The sequence below is a fragment of the Neofelis nebulosa genome, chromosome 6 (assembly GCF_028018385.1).
Source record: "Neofelis nebulosa isolate mNeoNeb1 chromosome 6, mNeoNeb1.pri, whole genome shotgun sequence".
Classification (NCBI taxonomy): domain Eukaryota; kingdom Metazoa; phylum Chordata; class Mammalia; order Carnivora; family Felidae; genus Neofelis; species Neofelis nebulosa.
This window is the reverse complement of record NC_080787.1, coordinates 7820052-7840662: the sequence shown is the minus strand read 5'-3', so window position 1 is coordinate 7840662 and position 20611 is coordinate 7820052. Positions and strand designations below refer to the sequence as shown.

Below are 20611 nucleotides of genomic sequence, written 5' to 3'. Positions count from 1 at the left end.
AACAATTCTTTTCACGTACTTGGCACTTAGTAAAAAGTAACAAAATTAACGTAGACGTAAATGACTTGTTATGCCTCTCCCCTACTGGCATTCTAAAGAAAAGTTGGGCATACTTTTTGTACATTTTCTGTAATAAATTTTTATTACAGTAATTATACCCAATGGGTAAATGAAAGCTCTGCTTTGGAAAATTGCTTTTCTGGATGCTTCGTGAGGTCGCCCTGGAAAGGTAATGGTACCATAGATTGTTTTTGGAAATTAGGATAATTCCTGCAAAAACATTGTTGAAGCAATCACTTTTTATCATGCCAACACAAAGTAAGATCGGTTCACCTGGTTGTATATTGTAAGATACAGAATTACACTGATCAGGGGGGCCACCGTTTTGAAAATCACCACCGTCAGCATAATGTACATTGCAGGCATTCGGTCAATGGGAATTAATTTTCCTCTTCCTTTGTCAATCTGTGGGACACATCAGTAACTCGGGGACCATGTGAAAGTAACATTGTAGACACAATGGATTCAAACACCACATAAGAATTATAAATGCCTCAGATGCTGTGGGACTTGCGTGTTTCCAAGTGGGGTTTTCTAAAGGGTGCTCACTAGTGAGTTTTGTTATATTTCAGACTGTTCTAGTGATGCTTAATCCATTTGGATGTATATGATCTGATAAATCAAAGAATTGTAAATTTGTGTGATATTTGAGGTAAAGAAACTGCTTTGATTATAGTATGCCACAGCACATAGAACTCCCTCCTTCCCTCCCTCCTTCCTTCCTCCCTCCCACTCCTTTCCTCAGTCCCTCCCTCCCTCCCTCTCTCTCTTTCTCTCTCTCTCCCCCTCCCTCCCTTCCTTTTTCTCTTTTTCTTTTTCTCTTTCTTTCTTTCTTTCTTTCTTTCTTTCTTTCTTTCTTTCTTTCTTTCTTTCTCTTTCTTTCTTTCTTCATAAGGGATTTAAATAGACCCTAACTTTTTTTTAAAATTTTTTTTTAATGTTTATTTATTTTTGAGACAGAGAGAGACAGAGCATGAACGGGGGAGGGTCAGAGAGAGGGGGAGACACAGAATCTGAAGCAGGCTCCAGGCTCTGAGCTGTCAGCACAGAGCCTGACGCAGGGCTCGAACTCACGGACTGTGAGATCATGACCTGAGCCGAAGTCGGACGCTTAACCGACTGAGCCACCCAGGCGCCCTAAATAGACCCTAACTTGTAAGGAGATTTAAAAATCACTTTTTAATGTATAAATTTAAAGTCAGGAGCTGCCTTAAACATAAACAAATATAAAAACGTTAGCATATGAAAATTTAAAAGAAAAAAAATGTGGTACAATTCTGCAGCCAAGACACAACTTTTCATTTTTTCATGACACCTTCAAGCCCTGTGCTGCTTACATTAGCCGTTTCAGTGGTTGTGATCTTTATTAGACATTTCATAATAATTCCGCATTTCATTTAATATCATATCCGAGCACTTAAAATATTTTGACAGAAATACATAACACAACTACATAATTTTTTAAAAATCTAATGTTTATTTACACGAGGGAGTATTTACTAAACTCTCATTGGGTTGTGTCCCCCTTTATTTTAGAGAATGCTAGTGGGAACATCGTAATAGTAAACGTTTATCAAGTGCTCATTCAGCCACCCTTTTAAAGGACATGATGCCTTTAAACCTTAACTTTCTTATCTGTAAAAAGGGAATAACGATACTTAACAGTTTTATAATGACACAGACATAAAGGGTTAGCTCAGGGCCTGGCACAAGACAAGAGCTCAGTAAAGGGAACATCATATTGTTACCATCATGGCCTCCACATAGTCTTTTGTTATCCTTTCTGGAGATCACTTTCTTTGGGAATTACTTTTGGTTGTCCCAAAATTGGGATGCGCCTCTGAGTGGCCCCAGCACAACTAAAATGACCTTTCATTTTATTTAAAAAAATTTTTAAATGTTCATTTATTTTTTTTGCGAGAGAGAGAGAGAGAGAGAGAGAGAGAGCGAGCAGGCATGAGTGGGGGGGGGGGAGCAGAGAGAGAGGGAGACACAGAATCTGAAGCAGACGCCAGGCTCCCAGCGAGCTGTCAGCACAGAGCCTGACGTGGGGCTCGAACTCACAAACCAGAGATCGTGACCGGAGATGAAGTCGGGACGCTCAACCGACTGAGACACCCAGGGGCCCCTCAAGTGGCCTTTTAATTAGTCTATCGTAATTGTCTGTGTTCTTGTCTGATTGCCCTGCCAGATGGTACACTCTGAAAGGCAGCAACTTTTTGTCCTTTATATCATTGAATCCCCTGGACCTCGAACGTGACGGTGCGTGGGAATAGACGGTCAGTCAGGTTTTGTTGCGTGAACGGGCGCACGAATAAATGGCTCGTTTAATTAGAACTTGGCATCTGTGTGGGTTTGTCACAGCGAAGTGAGGTTGCCCTTAGACTTCGTGACGTGGTCAAAGAATGCTTTCTGTTACAGTCCACTGATGTCTGTGAACAGATACTGAGGGTGGTGAGTAGGTCCAATCGGCTGGAGGAATTGGTGTTGGAAAACGCTGGACTTAGAACGTGAGTATCTTCCAAAATATGTGAGTATATGGCTTAAAATCTTTCTGCTGTTTCCTTAAAATTAATACTTGGATTTTAAAAAAAGGTTGGGCCGCTCACATATACAGTGTAGTGCTTTCCCTTCTAAAAACAAACAAACAAACAAACAAATCCCTGTGTTCCCCATCATCACGAAGGTCAAGGGTTTTATAACCTCTTTTATTGTTGTGTCGCTGGAGGGAGCCCGGTGTGGTGGGTGAGAGGACGGATCCTGAGCCAGGTGCCTCGTGGCCTTGGGCGAATTGCCTCACTTCTCTGCCTCAGTTTCTTCATCTTTAAGACGGAGAAAACAATAGTGTCTACCTTACAGAATTATGGTTGTGACGATAAATGAATTAATACATGTAAAGTCCTTAGAAAAGTATCTTTCCTGTTACAGATGCTATGTGTCAGCTTTTATGAGTATCACTCGTGGTATAATTTTATGTAACACATTTAATATAATTTTATGGCTTTGCTTTGATATGTTTTAGCCATTTCTCTCTCTTTCCAAATTCATACTTGCCTTGTTCAGTAGTAGGCGGGGGTTCACTAGTCAGTACGCCTGCTTATGTGAAGTTCGAATCATCTAGAACAAAGACTCCACTGCTCCTCAGTGAGGAGGGCTGAAGGTTTCATATTCACGGCACTTAGTGTGTTACTTTGAGTACAACGTGTCTAAAATAGTGATTTTGATTTTTGTTACAACATAGTGTTAGCAACTGTAGCCTTTAAACTCAATAATCAGGGCAATCAGTTTTGCATTGTGAGCATTACATGAAATGAGAATTAAGGTCTAGTGAACAGCCTGTTGCAACTTTCGTGGAATGTAGGTGCAATTCAGGATTTTTTTTTAAGTTATGAAGGGACTCTAAGTAGTCCTATTCATAGCATCCTGGAATGTGTCTTTAAAGGGGGCAGTTACCTCTTTTCTTTTTGCTCTTGAAGGAGGTTGTGGCTAATCAGAATGAACCAGATTTTGGCCGTGGCTTTACAGATACGCTATTGAGGAATATAGACCTGTGTAACATAGATCGGGTGTTAACACATAGATGGTCTATAGGTTAATATTGCAAAGAAGGATTTCCTTTTCTTAGATTTCACTCTAACTTTTCTAGCTTTTAAGTGTTTTATTTGAGCAGGTTTACATTTTGTGTTATGTAAGCTAACTGTTTTGTTTCCTTGCAGAGATTTTGCACAAAAACTGGCCAGCGCTTTAGCCCATAATCCCAACTCAGGACTCCACACAGTTAACCTTGCTGGCAACCCGCTGGAAGACCGAGGTACTGTAGCATTCCTGTGATCACTGATGCCAGAATTGTAAGAGAATTAGGGAGTTTGAATAGCCACACCGTAAGAACGCGGTCAAGCTCAGCTGTAATTACGGAACAGATTCTACTGGTGGCTTTGTTCGGCTTCTAGATTTTCTCTACCCTTTGATGAAGATACTGGTGCTAAAATCCACTATCTGATTAACTTCTTTTGAAGGGACACAGAGAGAAAGGAGGCTATTGTTTTTAAACTGTTGTATTAGTTTTTTGTGGCTACGTAACAAATTGCCAGCAACATGGCAGCTTAAAATGACACGGATGTATTACCTGACAGTTTCCTTGGGTTCGTAGTCTGGGCAGAGGTGTGCTGGGCTGTCCACTCAGCATCACAGGCTGAGATCAAGTGGTCAGGTGCGGCTGTGATCGTGACCTTACGGGCCCAAGCTTACTGGTTGTTGGCAGAATTAACGTTCTTGGGTTGGGAGGACAGAGGTCACTGTTTTTTTGCTAGCTCTCAATGGGGACCGCTCCCAGCACCCGGAACCTTGCTACACGACGCCTTCTCTTAAAACATGCCAGTTTGCTTTGCGCTCGAGGCAGTAGGGAGCACATGTCTTTGATGCCTGCCTTTCTTTTAAATAGAGCATCTGAGGGGCGTCTGGGTGGCTCAGTCGGTTGGGCGTCCAACTTCGGCTCAGGTCATGATCTCACGGTTTGTGGGTTCGAGCCCCACATCGGGCTCTGTGCTGATGGCTCAGAGCCTGGAGCCTGCTTACGATTCTGTGTCTCCTTCGCTCTGTCCCTCCCCTACTCGTGCTCTGTCTCTCTCTGTCTTTCAAAAATAAAAAAATGTACACACACAAAAAAATGTACATGGAGCACCTGCTTGGATCAGGCCCACCCAGGACAGTCTCCCTTCCGATGAACTCAGAGTCAACTGATCAGTGGCCCAGTCATATCATTAGTCTGCCCCACACACTGGAGGAAATTGTACAGGGCATGCATAGCAGGGGACAGGAATCTTGAGGACGATCTTACTATCCTGTCTACCACAAACATCTTTGAATATTTAACCAGGTTTGAATGTGAGGACAGGAAGAAAATGAAGGACTGGCCTTCTTTAGAAGTGTTTGTGTGGGCAGAGGGAAGACTTGGCAGGTTTAGAATGTGAAACTTAAGTATTTGAATTCTCAGCAGGAGAACATTGGTGGGTGGGGTTTAAAAAGAATTAGCTTTATCTCTAGAGGGAGTATTTTGTTTTCATTAGCCGCTGCAAATGTTTTCCAGCATTGCTGAATGAAAGCCTTTCATCTTGTAATGTTATATATTTGATGAGGATTAATTATTAAACGGAGCTGACAGTACGGATCTAGACACTCAATTCTGCCCTGTGGTCCCGATATAGACATCGTTCTTCCTTGAAAAGGACACCCACTCATGTGGTATTCAAGCCAAAAATAAAGAGTAACTTCCTAGCATTTAAAGTAGTCCGTCTAAAGGCAGTTTGAGGCTGAATTAGAAAACGAGATCACATGGAAATCATCCTCATGGAATAAACCACAGCTGAAAATAATGCATGCGTATCCCTGGAGTAGGGGTTTCTTTGGGGCATAGGAATTTCTTTAGGAAGAAACAGATGTTGTCTCTGTTAGTGAAATGCTAGAAAATGATGAATATGACGAAATGGAAACGTGGATGTAAATCTACGTGTCGGTTACCGTTTATAGACCATTATGGCTGTTTTGGTTTGGCTTTTGAGAGGGTGGGACCCAACCATATTTATCCAGGGATAAGATGAAGTCAGTGGAGGGAGGTTGTTGACGGGGGGCAGGTCCTTAAGGATGTGAATCCACAGCGCAGTCGGCCGGGAAGGGACACCCCTTAGTGCCGGGGAAATGCAGTTCAAACCACAGTGAGACCGCACTTCATAACCAGTAGAAGGACTCTGATCAGAGTGGGGGTTGGAGAGGACGTGGGAAACGGGAGAACCCGCTTTACGGGCGGGAACGTAAAACGGTGCAGCCCCTTGGCACGCTGGTCGGACGGTCTCTTAAACCGCTAAACACAGATTGGCCACATGACCCGGCAACTCCCCTCCTGGATCTCACCGAAGAGAGACGGAGCCCGTGTTCACGCCCAGACTCGGGAGCGCTTGTCGCCACGTTCCCCGTGCGAGCCCAACGGTGGAGGCCGCCCTCGTGCCCGCCGTGGACAAGCAGGTGGACACATCGTGGGCGTCTGGACGGTGGCACGCGGCCCAGCGGTGGAGGCGGGTGAGGGGCTGATTCCTGCTCCCGTGTGGTTGAACCTCAGAAACCTTACGTCGGGTGAAAGGAGCCGGACCCAAAAGACCACATACAGTGAGCTGCGGGCTTCGGAGGAAGGATGCCAGGGAGGCCCAGGGTCTCCTTTGCTGCTGCGAACCCTCCTGGACGGCTTACCCCTCAGCTACGATTTTACCCATCGGACCCCCGTCTTCGGTTTCAACTTCTCCGGTAGCGCTCAGTCATTGTGGCACATCCTAATTACACGCGGACACTTCTCCTCCACCTGCTTCCTTCTCGTCCCTGCCCCTTGTCCTCTGAAGACCTTGGACAACCTCTGTCGATTAGCCCTTCCTTTAAATTGCGTTTGATTTCATTTCATCTTAATTCTCTTCTGCAGTTTTTCAGTTGCTTTGAAAATCGTGGCCATGTTCGCAGAGACTTCTTTTCTACCAGACCACACGCTCAAAGATGATGTTTCTGGGCTTCTGTCCGCCACATTCCTACCTCTGAGCCCTGATTTCTGGGTCTTTCCATCTACCTGCGGTTCATTCACAGGAGCTCAAGTCACAGGTCATTCCAAGGATGTTCCCCTCAACTTTGTGCGCACGTACTGACTCGCCAGCATGGTTTCTGCTCACGTAGGCTCAGTTTTTGACACTCTTGAGAATGTTCTCTCAAGCTGAGACGTCCCTTGTTTCGGCCCGTTCTAGATTCATTCACTGATGTACTTGCCAGTGTTCTTGGACAACGGCCAGCATCTATATTTCCTGCCTCCACTCTGGGGGCGGAGCCTCCTGAACACAAATTCCGTGTACTTTTCTCTTTATTCAGGCTAAGTATCTGAAGATGATGGGTAGTTTTTCTGCTCACGGATGGAAATCCCACCAGGAATCCAACTAAGTGTCAAATATTTATACAAGCTTCCGTCCAGGCAAAATATTTCCGGCTTTTTTGTTTCTGAGCTGTTCAGTGATGGTATTTTATGTTCGAAAACAATAAAAAGCGTGGGGGGGGGGGGAGGAATTTATAATTGGAGTGTGTAGTGTATACAAGAGACCAAGGAAACACAAAGAAAAGACAGTTTAGCGGCCCAGAAGTCTGAGGAATTTTAACACCAAATGGAATTTGATTTGGTACCTGGGCCATCCACTCCGGGACTCATTTGGAAACTCTCAGAAAGTTCGGCTCCTCGCTTTGTGATATGAATGTGGATGCAGCAAATTCCTGTTATTTACTGCTCAGTCTCCTTGGGTCATACTTATGTATGAAGGACAGACGGACTTCTCTTGTTAAGGGGCTTGTGGCGGAGGAGGGTAGGGTATGAATCAGTAAGCTGGGGTGTGTGTGTGTATGTGCATTGCTTTTTGGGTGCTGGGTCCCGTGCTGTCTCTCTGTGTGGAGGACACACACAGCAGTGAGCAGACCACACGCACGTGTACGAGCTCTTACTGTGGATGCAGGGTCGGGGCGGTTCCCCAGCTTTGCTCTTGACCTTCTGTCCCCGTGTGTTTGCAGACTGGAGGTCAAGACCCGCTAGCAGGCCATGAATTCAACCCGATAGCTCGTGACCTGTGTTTGAAAAAAAGAAGAGGAAGGACTAGAACAGAATAGAAAATATCAGAGTGCATTTGTCCGGAGAAACTTCTGTTTTAGTTTTCTACTACATGTGTGTGTGTTTATTTTTGTATGAGGTTCCTTCCTTGGGATGTCAGATCTGTTCCTTTATGTGAGTCATGGTAGAAAAGGCTGAAGAATCTGTGCCCTGGCTCAACTTGATCAACTTGGCCTGATAAGTCCCGGGGCTGACCTAGCGTCTGAGCCACGGTGTCCTGGGTCATTTCCTCGTGACTAACCCTTTGGATCTGACATTACTTTTTGGATCAAAGTCGAGTAGTTTTGGAGAATGCAGCTCTCCTCTCTTGGCTCATTCCACACGCCTGACTTCCTTAGTTGTTACAGACTCCGTGTTCTGTTCTTCCTGCTTGTCCCTCCCAGCAACCCTCGTTTTTATGGTCTCCGCCTTGTCAGGAATGTCTATCCCTTTCCTCCCCTCACTTTGTTCTAAATTGGATTATTTTGTTTAAAGATGATCTTGAATCCTGTCTCAGAATGTTTTTCTTTTGGAAATGTTGACCTGAAGTACCCAGATTTTTTTTCCCCCCTCTCTGACCATCTGGTGGTGGCCCTGGTTTGATCTTTCGCATACAGATTCTAGAATTGCCGCTTCTATTTTTTGGTGCTTTCCATCTTGCATATCTCTCAGTGTGTACCAGTGGGTTCTGGAATCAAAATACATGGGTTCATTTCTGGGCTTTGCCACTTCCTAGCTGAGTTTCCTTGGACAAGTTACTTAACTGCCGTGTCTCAGGTTCCTCATCTTTGTTTTATTTTTTTGAAATTTTAATTCTAGTATAGTTAACGTACAGTGTTCTGTTAGTTTCAGGGGCACGGTATAGTGATTCAGCAATTCTGTTCCTTAGTGCTCGTCATGATACATATATCTTTAGTGTCTTCATCTTGAAAATATTAACAGTACCTACCACTTAAAGGTGTTCTCAGGATTAAGTGAGATAATCCACACAAAGGGAGAAGGATGGCCTGTTACATACTGGGCACTCAATAAATGTTTGCCCTCCCTGCCTCCTTTGATTCATAAAATAGCCTCGTTGAGGAAAATCGTACAAATATTATTAGCCTCTTTTTATAAATGAGGAAATCTTGTGTTTACACGGTTTGGACAAAGCTCGTGGAGTCATACCTGATACTAGTCGGCGAGGCTCTGGTCTAGGATTTCCAGAATATCAGCCGACCAAGCGGCCAGTCAGTCTCTAATCCCGTGGTGGTGATTTTCTGATGTGGCCGTCTAGATTTCCCGGGGAAGCGGAAGGAAAGAATTTTATGTGTGCTTCTTGGAAAACATTGGCTTGTTCCATAGCATGGCAGTAAATTTTCTGAATCACGCTAATATTTCAAGATATCAGGTTTGTGTGCAACACCTACCAAGCAGAAGGGACTTTTCTTGAGATTCGTGATGTCAGCCATATTTACTTGATATTTTTAAGGTTACACAAGGTGAAGCAAGGTTTTAAACACCGCCCACCTTTGGATTTTCGGGGGTTCGAAAGTTCAGTACACTGACTCCATTTTTCCCACTGGTCTTTTCTTCCTGTATTCCTAGTTCTTGAACTTTTCTTTTCCTCCGCCTTATTTTTGAAATGGAAATGTTGGCCTGTATTTTGCTTATTCACTTATCTTAGTGTTTCTGGTCTCCAGCGTTCAAATCTACATGCTTTCTGATAGACAAGAACGAGGTCTTCTGTTTATCCATATCCTTTGCTAGAACTCCACGTGGGGGATTTTGTTAAACTGTTCCTATTGGTGTTTTCATTTAACAAGGACCTCCTTCAACCTTTTCGTCTACCAGGTGCACCCTTGGGATTCTAGGATATCCAAGTGTTAGAATTCTGTATGGTCTTGTCATAGGTTTTTAAATTCATGCGTGATTAATAGGTTAAATGTGTCGCGCCACATTTAATTTCCTGTCTTTGTAAGTTAATAACATCAGATGGCAGGTGATAACACTGAACATTTCATAATTACTTTTTTTATTAGGCATACATATTTTGAAGCGGAGGAAGCCAAAATAGTTTTGTTTGGAAAGGAGAAGTAAAAATTAGACCATTTTTCCTTCTAAATCTGACACACACTTAAAAAAATGTCACGAGAAGGGTAATCCATAAAAATTAGACCGTTTTTCTTTCTAAATGTGACACGTGCTTAAGAAAAAAAAAAATCACAAGAAGGGCAATCCATTTCATGAAGTCTCCAAATAAAAAGCTTTTAGAGATAAATTCTGTTTTAATTCACAGCTCTCAATGCTATGTTTTGCTTTATTTTGGGGAGAGGATGGAATAGTTCTGGCCAAAAATTGAAACGTCTTTTCTCTCCTTTGTTTGTGGGGAAATGTTTTCTCGAAGATCAGTTTGTTCCCTGGCACTGTTGAATAAGTGGCTTCAGAAAAGTACCAGGCAGGTTAATTTTTTTGTTTTTCTTGAGATTTTGGCCGCCAGCCACCCTCATTTTATTCATGTTGAGGAGACTGTTTCTGAAGCCTGCCGGGAAGAAAGAGGATCCTTCGTGTGATAATCTGTTGTTACCTTTTCTCAAAGATCCGTAAAAGTATTGAGTCTCTGTGATGTATACCCGGAACCGATAGGATGTTGTATGTTGTATGTATGTCAGTTCTCCTGCAATAAAAACTCAATTTCATTCTTGTATTTAAACAAAAATGAACAGTACTGACCCCATTTATACCTTTTATTCCGTTTGCAGTTAGCAAGGGCATTTCTTTAAAGAAGAGATGTAACATATTTATGACTTACAGATGCCTAGCACATTAAAACAAAATATTTTGTCGAGAAAGAAAGAAGCTGGTAGCTTAGTCTGAAATTTGATAAAAACTACTTGAAACAGACTGTCCTGTTTCTGCATCGTTAGTCTACTTGTTTTCCTATTCACCTTTTTCCTGCTTTCTTTTCTTTTTTTTTTAATTAAAAAAATTAAAAAAAAATTTTTTTTGATGTTTTATTTATTCTTGAGAAAGACAGAGTGTGAGCTGGGGAGGGGCAGAGAGAGAGAGACAGAGACACAGAATCCAGAGCAGGCTCCAGGCTCCGAGCTGTCAGCACAGAGCCCGACACGGGGCAAAGTCGGACGCTTAACCGACTGAGCCACCCAGGTTTCTCGTCCTGCTTTTTTCTTTTAAGTAAATTATCAAGCATGACTTTTACTCACCTTTATTCTAATTCAGGAGCTTCACTTTTTATTACTTCCGTTACTTACGGTGTGGTCGTTCAATTTCCAGAGAAAGATATGGCTGGGCTGTTTACTCCTTTTTTTCTTCTTTCCTTTTTGGAAGATAGTTGTTGATTAAGGAATGAACACATGGGTGGTGTCACCAGTGGTGTAAAATAATTGCTCTATTCCGGCCTTGTGTCTAGTTACATGCATGTGTGGTTTTCTGTGATGTAGCAGGCGTGTCTGACACAAAAGAAATTAGTGAAAATGTAGAAAATGGTCATTTTCTCAGCAAAGGAAAACAACTCAAAAGTCAACCTGAGCACCGCAAATTGGAAGCTGAATGGTAGGTTTTAACATTGATCTAACATATTTTTCAGCCTAATTTGAAGACATGGGATATGGGTTTGGGTTGTTTTCTTTTTAAACCATTGTCCTAGCATATGCTTTGCTGGGTAGCACCTGCTTACAAAAGTGTATAAGAGAATTGGTCATGGGTAGGGCAGTGATAAGTCTTATCATAATTTAAAAGTGAGTATCTGGTATCTTTCCGGATTCCATACCTAATTTTTCAAAAAGATTTTTTGTTTTTAGAGCAGTTTTAGGTTCTCAGCAGAATTGAGAGGAAGGTACAGAGATTTCCCATATCCTTCCTGCGCCCCTCCGCCACCCCCCCCCCAACTGTGCCCCGCTGGCTGCACATGCATAGCTTCCCTAGTTATCAGCGTCCCGTCAGAGTGGCACAGTTGTGACAGTCGTTGAGCCTCTAACGATTTTAATCCGTTCTAATAGTTGGGTAGTGGTATCTCACTGTTACTTTACTCTGCATTTCCTTGATGACTTAGCGTGTGGAGCGTCTCTTCATATGCTTATTTGCCATTTCTGTAACTTCTTTGGTGAGGGTTCCGTTCGGGTCTCTGGCGCATTTGTAAGTGGTTTGTTTATCATTGTTGACTTTTGAGAGCTCTTTGTGTATTTTGGATAACGGTCCTTGCAAACATTTGCTCCCATTCTGTGGCTTGCCTTCTCGTTCTCTTGGCATTGCCTTTTGCAGGACAGAACTTCTTAATTTTAACGAAGTCTAGCTTGTCAGTTAGGTCTTTCGTGGAATGTGCCATTGGGGTCGTATCTAAAGAGACATTGCCATACCCGTGGTCATCTACATTTTCTCCTCCCTTCTTACCTTCCATGCCTAAATTTTGAAGTAAATTTTTTCACTGACGCCTAGCATACGTTCACAGAAGTCCACAGATCACAAGTTTACATCTTAATGAGTTTTTACAAAGGGAGCACTCTGCAGGAACCACTACCAAGAATGAGACGTGGAACGTTACTCGTGCTTCACAAGCTTCCCTAGTGTTTTGCCCTCTACCACCCGGAAAAGATGGCTCTGATTCTGACTTCTGTTATGATAGGATAGGTTCGCTTTATTTCTTCTTGAACTTCATAAATATAGCATTATATAATATACATTTTTTTTATATTTGGCAACTTTTGCTTTTCTTTGTGGAGAGGTTTTTAAATTTTTAAAAAAAATTTTTTTTAATGTTTATTTATTTTTGAGACAGAGACAGAGCATGAACGGGGGAGGGTCAGAGAGAGAGGGAGACACAGAATCCGAAGCAGGCTCCAGGCTCCGAGCTGTCAGCACAGAGCCTGACGTGGGGCTGGAACTCACGGACCGCGAGATCATGACCTGAGCCGAAGTCGGCCGCTTAACCGACTGAGCCACCCAGGCGCCCCTATGGAGAGGTTTTTAATCATGCATTTATTTTTTTGAATCGATAAAGAGTATTGAGAGTATTTCGCCTTATGTAAGTTTTGGTAAATTGTTTTTTTCATGACAAATTTGTCCATTTCTTCTAAAACGATACATTTTTGACCTACAGAAAAAATTTAACATCCTTTAGTTATATTTGCAATGTCTGTAGAATCTCTACTGGTATTTTTTTTCTTTTTTCCATTCCTCAGTTTGATAGTTTGATCCTTCTCTTTCTCCTTTTTTTTTTTTTTTAAACCAGTCTTGATGGGGCTTATTAATGTTATTAGTTTTTTTTGAAGAACAGGATTTGTTAAATTCACTTATTTTATGTCTGCTTTCTATTTAATAGATTTCTTCCCTTTCCTACCCTTTTTTGTCCTGTTTTTGGGGATGAAATGGGGATTAGTTTGCTTTTTTTTAATCCAAATATCTTGAGAGGGATACTTAGATAATTAGTTTCCAGCTTTATTATTATTATTATTATTATTATTATTAACATAAGTATTTAGGAGTATAAGTTTTACTCTAAGCATGGCTTTAATTGTATCCCTAAAATGTTGATATCATAGTTTTAAAAATTTTAAATCAAAATATTTTTAAGATTTCCATTTTTGGAAAAGAATTTGGAAATCTTTTTTTTGGGGGGGGGGCGCTCGTTTGTTATTTGGAAATATATTGCTTAAGGTCTAATTATTTGGGGATTTTTCTAATTATCTTTTTGCTGTAATTCCTATGTTAATTCCCAATAGTGGTAGCACTTGGAGAATATGCTTTGTGATTTCACAGTAGTTAAGGAACATCCTCTGTATTATTTGTTGAGCTCAGGATATTGTCACTTTTGGTAAATAAAGGCTCCACGTGGACTTTGAAGAAATGTATTCTACCGTTGTTAGGTACAGTGTTTTAAATACACGTCTTTTTTGATTGTGTTCTCGACATCATCTGTGTCTTTATAAACCCTTTTTGTGTCCATTTTATCATCTACAGAGATGTGTTTAAAACTCTCCCGTTGTTGTGAGTTATGGCACACACACACACATATATGCGTGTTTATGATTATGTATTCTCCTGTTGTTACCATTAGATTTACTTTATACGTTTTGAGACTGTGTTCTTCAGACCGTACAGATTTGAAATTATTACATCTTCTTTATTAGTGAAATGTTTCAATTGTGTCTATGCCTCTTCAAATCTAATTTGCCTTTTATTATTGCAGATATACTAGTTTTCTTTTGGTTAGCGTTTGCAGCATATATCTTTTTATATGCTTCTAGGTTCACTTCTGAATACACGTACTGTATTTCTGTTTCTTGAAGGCATCTGAGCGGTGCCTGGGTTGCTCAGTCGGTTAAGTGTCCGACTTTGGCTCAGGTCATGATCTCATGGTTCATGAGTTCAAGCCCTGCGTTGGGCTCTGTGCTGACAGCTCAGAGCCTAGAGCCTGCTTCGGTTTCTGTGTCTCCCTCTCTCTCTGCCCCTCCCCTGCTTGCACTCTGTCTCTCTCTCTCTCTCTGTCTTTCTCTCTCTCAAAAATAAACATTAAGGGGCGCCTGGGTGGCGCAGTCGGTTAAGCGGCCGACTTCAGCCAGGTCACGATCTCGCGTCTGTGAGTTCGAGCCCCGCGTCGGGCTCTGTGCTGACAGCTCGGAGCCTGGAGCCTGTTTCCAATTCTGTGTCTCCCTCTCTCTCTGCCCCTCCCCCGTTCATGCTCTGTGTCTCTCTGTCCCAAAAATAAATAAAAAACATTGAAAAAAATAAATAAATAAATAAATAAATAAATAAACATTAAAACAATTTTTTTAAAAAAGCATCTGATACTTTTATTTAGATAATCAATTTTTTGCTTGTTTTGCGTATTTAGTACATTTACATTGATTGTAATTATTGATTTTTCTGCATGGCAATCTATAATATGTCTGTTTTCTTTTTTCCCCTTTTTATCTTTGTTATTTTTTTCTCCTTTTCTTCCTTTGGATTAATTACACTTTTAAAGTGACTCCCATGGGGCACTTGGGTGGCTCAGTTGGTTAAGTGTCAGACTCTTGCTTTTGGCTCACTGACAGTGTGGAACTTGCTTGGGATTCTCTGTCTTCCTCCCTCTCTGCCCCTCCCCTGCTCATGCTGTTTTTGTCTCGCTCAAACTTAAAAAAAATAATAAAGTGATTCCCTTTTCCCTCTATCCCAGTTAACTTATAAGTGATACATTCTTTTACAGGAAAGTGTCAACTAAATAGCCTGCTCCCTCTTTGTAATTAACAATATGGATTAGCATATTCAAATCTCTAAAAATATTCACATTAAAAAAAAGACCTGTTTGACATAATTTAATCCAATGATTTTCTTTTTTTTTTTTAATTTTTTTTAACGTTTATTTATTTTTGAGACAGAGACAGAGCATGAACGGGGGAGGGTCAGAGAGAGGGAGACACAGAATCTGAAACAGGCTCCAGGCTCTGAGCCATCAGCACAGACCCCGACGCGGGGCTCGAACTCACGGAGCGAGAGATCATGACCTGAGCCGAAGTTGGCTGCTTAACCGACTGAGCCACCCAGGCACCCCAATCCAGTGATTTTCAAACTTATTTGGGAAATGCTATGGGGAGGTAAATACGGGCTGTCAGAACTCCCACCATCCTTGGCGAGACACCTGTCTAGACGCTTAGTCAAGCTGCATGACCTTTAGATTATTTCTACAGTAGTTATTTCTTGATAAACTTTGATAAAATGTGTAGAGAATTTGGGGTTATATAATAGGGCAGCCACGAGCCTGGTATTTCCTTATCAGCGCATGGAATTTGAGAATTAGTCTAGGAGACCGTATGGTTAGTATTGTTTCAGGAACCTTCCCAGGGACATGCCCCTGGGAAGGTGATAACTCACATGTAGCAGGAAGTTGGTTGAAAGATCTATAGGAAGGACATAGAGTCACGTATCACTTACTCCTCCCAGGGAAAGTCTGTCGTCATTGCAATCCTTGAATGGATGAACTAGCGTTCACCATTTCCCGGTCTGGTCTTTCAATTCAGAGGCTATCTGGTTTTTAATACTGTGAATTTTCAAGTTACAAAGCCCACCTTTAAGAAGATAAACACACTCAGATGCTTTGTCTGCGGTTGTTAGCTAGAAGCTAATTAAGTATTGGAATCCGTGTGCTAAAAGTGAAGCTGTTATCTGAATAGTTAACATTATACCATTTTCTTGACAATAATTAAGTAGCACGCATGTGCTCACCCAGAGGAGTGATCAACTCATTAAGACACAAGTTAAAAAGAAGCAATTATATCACTCTTCCTGAGTATTTGCATTTGAAATAGGATTATAGAGAAGAGGGTAACACTTCAGTTCACAGAAACACATCTCTAATGGTAAAGTTTTGATATTGTTATGCTTAATTAAACGGTCTTCCTTTTTTCCTATCCTTTCGGTAGGATGAAAAAAAAAAGGATGTGTGGTAGTAGATAATTGGAAAATAAAGTCTGATGTTAGAAAGAATGATTCCACTTAAATTGGAATCAAGTTTAGGTTAATTTTTAGTCCTTATAAAACGAGTGCCGTTCTGAGAACTTGAAAATGTTAATAATCTCTTTTTTTTCCTTTCTCAGGTGTATCCTCTTTAAGTATTCAATTTGCCAAACTCCCAAAGGGATTAAAGCATTTAAATTTATCTAAAACCTCATTGTCACCTAAAGGTACAGTATATCTTATTTGTTGTATGTCTGTGATATTTCTGCTACACCATGCTACCTTTCCAAAGTTGGAATTCTTACTCAGTTATGTACCTGTATACGTATCGCAGTTCTCTGTTACAAGATAAAGAAATTGTGTAATTGGAGTGCTCATCGTCTAAGGCGAAATGCTTTCAGAGTAGAGAATCATTTTGAAATACGGTCTTTATAACTTCACTTTCAGCCAGGGAGTGCTGCTTCCTGGGCTGCCTGCGGCCTCACATTCCCAGAGGCAGCTGGTTGTGTTTTCTTGATTCATCTTTGGAAGAACTTCAGCCTTCCCCTCTGCTTCGCCTGCCCCCGCCCCCTTAAAAACCTGCTGTCAGGGGCGCCTGGGTGGCGCCGTCGGTGAAGCGTCCGACTTCGGCCAGGTCACGATCTCGCGGTCCGTGAGTTCGAGCCCCGCGTCGGGCTCCGGGCCGACGGCTCGGAGCCCGGAGCCCGTTTCCGATTCTGCGTCTCCCTCTCTCTCTGCCCCTCCCCCGTTCATGCTCTGTGTCTCTCTGTCCCAAAAATAAATAAATTAATTAAAAAAAACAAAAAACAAAAAAACAAAAACCTGCTGTCAGATGGATGGTCTGTGCCCAGTCACACTGTAACTCTACCCCCTCTCTCCTGCTCTGGAAATTGCCTCTCCTTTGCCGGGTTCTCTTCTGACCCCACTTACCGTCCCTCTCGGGGATCTAGCTGCTCAGCAAATCCTGCCCGTTCTCTTAACGTTTCCACATTAGCACCCCCGTCATACTTGAAATATTGCTGCAGGCATCGTGCCTTTGTACCTGCTTTGTCTTCTGCTTGCAAAGTCTCTCTCTCTTCCTCCACAGGGAAACCTGTCTTTTCCCTCCCTCGTATCTGTATCTCTCTTTCCCGTTTGCCTCCTTGACCACTCACACCAAGCACTTCCCTTCTGATGCTTCTGGTCGCCAGGGGCGTGGAGGTCTTCAGTCACACCAAGCGATTCCCTGTGACACCAGCTGGGTGACCCACAATTTAACTCCGTTCTGACACTATCTACCCAGAGGTTGCATCAGAGCCCGCACATTAAGGGCTCAGTCCCACAAGATTGCTCCCGTTCCCCTCCAGACGCCATTTGCAAGCCTGGGTTATTGGAAGTTCCAGAGACCTCACCTTGGGGTTGACTCATTGGCTGGAGCGGCTCACAGAACTCAGGGAAGCACTCATGTTTACTCGTCTCTTAAAGGATATGATGAAGGACACAGAGGAGCAACCCGGTGAGGAGATACACCGGGCGAGGTCTGATAGGGTCCTGAGCCAGGAGCGTCTGTGGAGCTGGGGTGCTCCCCCCTCCTGGTGTGGATGTGTTCGCCAGCCTGGAGAGTCCCCAGAACCTGTGCTATTGACATTGTAGGGAGGCTTCCTCAAACTGACATGATCAATGACTAACTCTGTCTCCGGCGCTCTTCCTGGAGGTGGGAGGTGGAGGAACTTAAAAATTTCAAGCTTCTAATCATGGTTTGGTCACTGTGGGGACCAGCCCCGTCCAGGATCCCACCCAGGGTCACCCCATTAGAACAAAAGATGTCCCCAGTGCTCTTATGACTTAGGAAATTCCAAGGGTTTAGGGAGCTCTGTGCCAGGAGTGGGGCAGAGACCAATATATGTGTATTTTCTGTTCTCTCACACATCACCTTAAATTCTTGGAGAGCTTCAGCTTTTTTTTTTTTTTTTTTAATAAAACACTCATTTGTGACTGTCTCTTCTGAGACATATCCCTATTCCCGTGACCTCAGTAGAATTGCTCTTTCCTTTGTGTTACTTCTACAACACATGATTGATTGCATTATTACTTCTGCATCCGACATTACTATATAAATGCTGTGTTCCCCTCCTAGAAAGGGGCTACCCTGTCCCCTCTTATCTCCATGTCTCCGGTGCCTGGCACAGTGCCTGGGCCACGGTCGTGTTTAATGACAGTTTCTTGAATTGAACAATGTGCCATTTCTTTTTTTTTTTTAACATATATTTTTTTAATGTTTATTGTTGAGAGAGAGAGAGAGCATGAGCAGGGGAGGGGCAGAGAGAATGGGACAGGGGATCCGAAGTGGGTTCCACAGGGATAGGACAGAGCCCGACGCGGAGCTCGAACCCACGAACCGTGAGGTCATGACCTGAGCCGAAGTTGGACGCTTAACCGACTGAGCCACCCAGGCGCCCCAAAAAACTTGGCATTTCTTGAACGTATCACTGTCTTTCGAGGGCTGTATGCGGAGGGCCTGAGTGTCAGTTCTCAAGCAGGGGGCCCGGGGGGCCTGATTTTTTCACTTAACACGAACATGTCTTCGCAAGGGCCTGGTTCCTCACTTACGTCATTTGTGAGATGGAATTAAGCGTAGCTACCTCATCAGAGGCGGGGACACCAAGTAAGTTAATATACATACGGAGGGCACAGGGGCCTGCCTGTACCACCATCATCGGCATCATCCGCAGCATCTTGCTGTGTCACATGTTGTCACATGCTTTCAACCCCGGTGTCCGCACCCACAGATCTGGTGAATTCCTGCTCCCGCTCAAGATTGAGCTTGTGTCTCACTTTCTCCTTGAAGCCTTCTCTCAGTCACACCCCACGCAGTCAGATTCTCCTCCCTCTCTGTCCCATAGCCCTTGGCAAATTCCTGTTTTAGCATGTTTCCCACGGTGTGTTGATTGTGTCCCAGCCCGGAGCTTCTGGACGGTCAGGGCTTTGCCTCATGCGTTGCCGTGTCCCTGGTGCTGGGCCATTGCGGGTTCTTACCGAATATGTCACAGGTAGAGCGCAGTGGTCCCTTGGTGATGTCATACCCATGCCGACCACACAGTTACTCTAAGAATGATTTCAAATCGGGGTGGTCTGTGCAAGCCCCATGATTTCACGTGCAGACATGTAGATTTAGGCGTCAAGGTGACTTTTCAAAGGGGAACATTTTTCCAGGAATCCCTGTTTCCTGTGCCGATGCCTGAAGCTGTCCAGAGATCATCAAGCAGAGTGCGGGCCCACGATGTTACCACTCTCTACTTCTAATCCGTTTCGTAGAAACCTTCTGATGATCATCAATGCACTGTCAGTTTACGGCAGAGACTTAGAAGATACTGCAAAGCATGAATAAGAAGGCCACAATTCCTCACAATGCCATCACCAAACCATGACGAGACTGTCACTGTTGACAGCTCGGCGCCCATGCTTCCATACTGTTCTGTCTGTACGTAGTTTATCTCTGTGCCTACGTGCAGACGCATGTGCACATATGGTATTCCACTGCACTTACCATTTCATAAACTTTTCTTCCCACCCAGGAGTGTATTGTGATCCGCTATGACCGTAAACCCATGATTACTCTCGGGGGCTTCATGCCGTTCCAGTGCGTGGAAGACGTTCCCTACTTTACATAAATGATCTGTGACCATACGTTTACGTGGTTTCTAATTCTTCAGTAATGCACACAGTGCTCATGTGACTTCCCTGTGTTATTATCGATCATTTGTTACTTTCTTATTTAGGAGAAATTACATAGAACTGCTGGCTCAAAAAGGGTGTGCATTTTTGTAAAGCTTTCTTTTGATGTCTATTGTCAAGCTGTCCTCTGAGTTATTTGTACCAATCTCCACGTTCCCACCGCCACTCGATGCTGTTCTCCTTCGTTGTCTGTCAATCCTATCGGCCAAAGTGTTCTGATACTTTAATTTTACTTTCTTCTCTTAGTGCTTAGGTGTATTCTCTCCCCCCCTTAACCCACCCCCATATCTTAGTCATGTGTCTTTCTTTTGAAGGAAGTTGCTAGTTTCCATCCATCGTTGCCTCTGTTTGCCACATTAACCTTTTTTCTTAATTTATGTGAATTCCCTACATGTTAAAAGTATTAATCATTCATCATGTGTCCATAGGTGTCACTTAAAAATTCTTCTTGAAGTTCATTTATTTATTTTGAGAGAGAGAGAGAGAGAGAGCAGGCGAGGGGCAGAGAGAGAGGGAGGATCCCAAGCAGCCTCCGTGAGGTCAGTGTGCAAAGCCCGACGTAGGGCTCAAACCCAGTAAACTGTGAGATCGAGACCTGAGCCAAAATCCAGAGTCGGACATTTACATGACTAAGCCACCCAGATTCCCCATAACTTTTTAAAATTTATTTATTTTTTGTTGAGGTATAATTGACATATAACATGATACTAGTTTCTGGCGTCCAACGTAATGATTTGGTATCTGTATTTA

General features: G+C 42.9%; 1 protein-coding gene across 13 annotated transcripts in view; it reads left to right on the top strand.

Moving 5' to 3' along the window:
- The window catches only part of CARMIL1 (capping protein regulator and myosin 1 linker 1), a 314075-nt gene that overhangs the window by 161229 nt on the left and 132235 nt on the right, over positions 1 to 20611 (top strand). For all 13 annotated transcript variants that reach the window (XM_058732802.1, XM_058732804.1, XM_058732800.1 and 10 more), the window contains 3 exons: positions 2482 to 2570; positions 3777 to 3871; positions 16288 to 16374. In XM_058732802.1, the coding sequence (XP_058588785.1) occupies positions 2482 to 2570; positions 3777 to 3871; positions 16288 to 16374 (271 nt within the window). The remainder of the gene's footprint in view (positions 1 to 2481; positions 2571 to 3776; positions 3872 to 16287; positions 16375 to 20611) is intronic.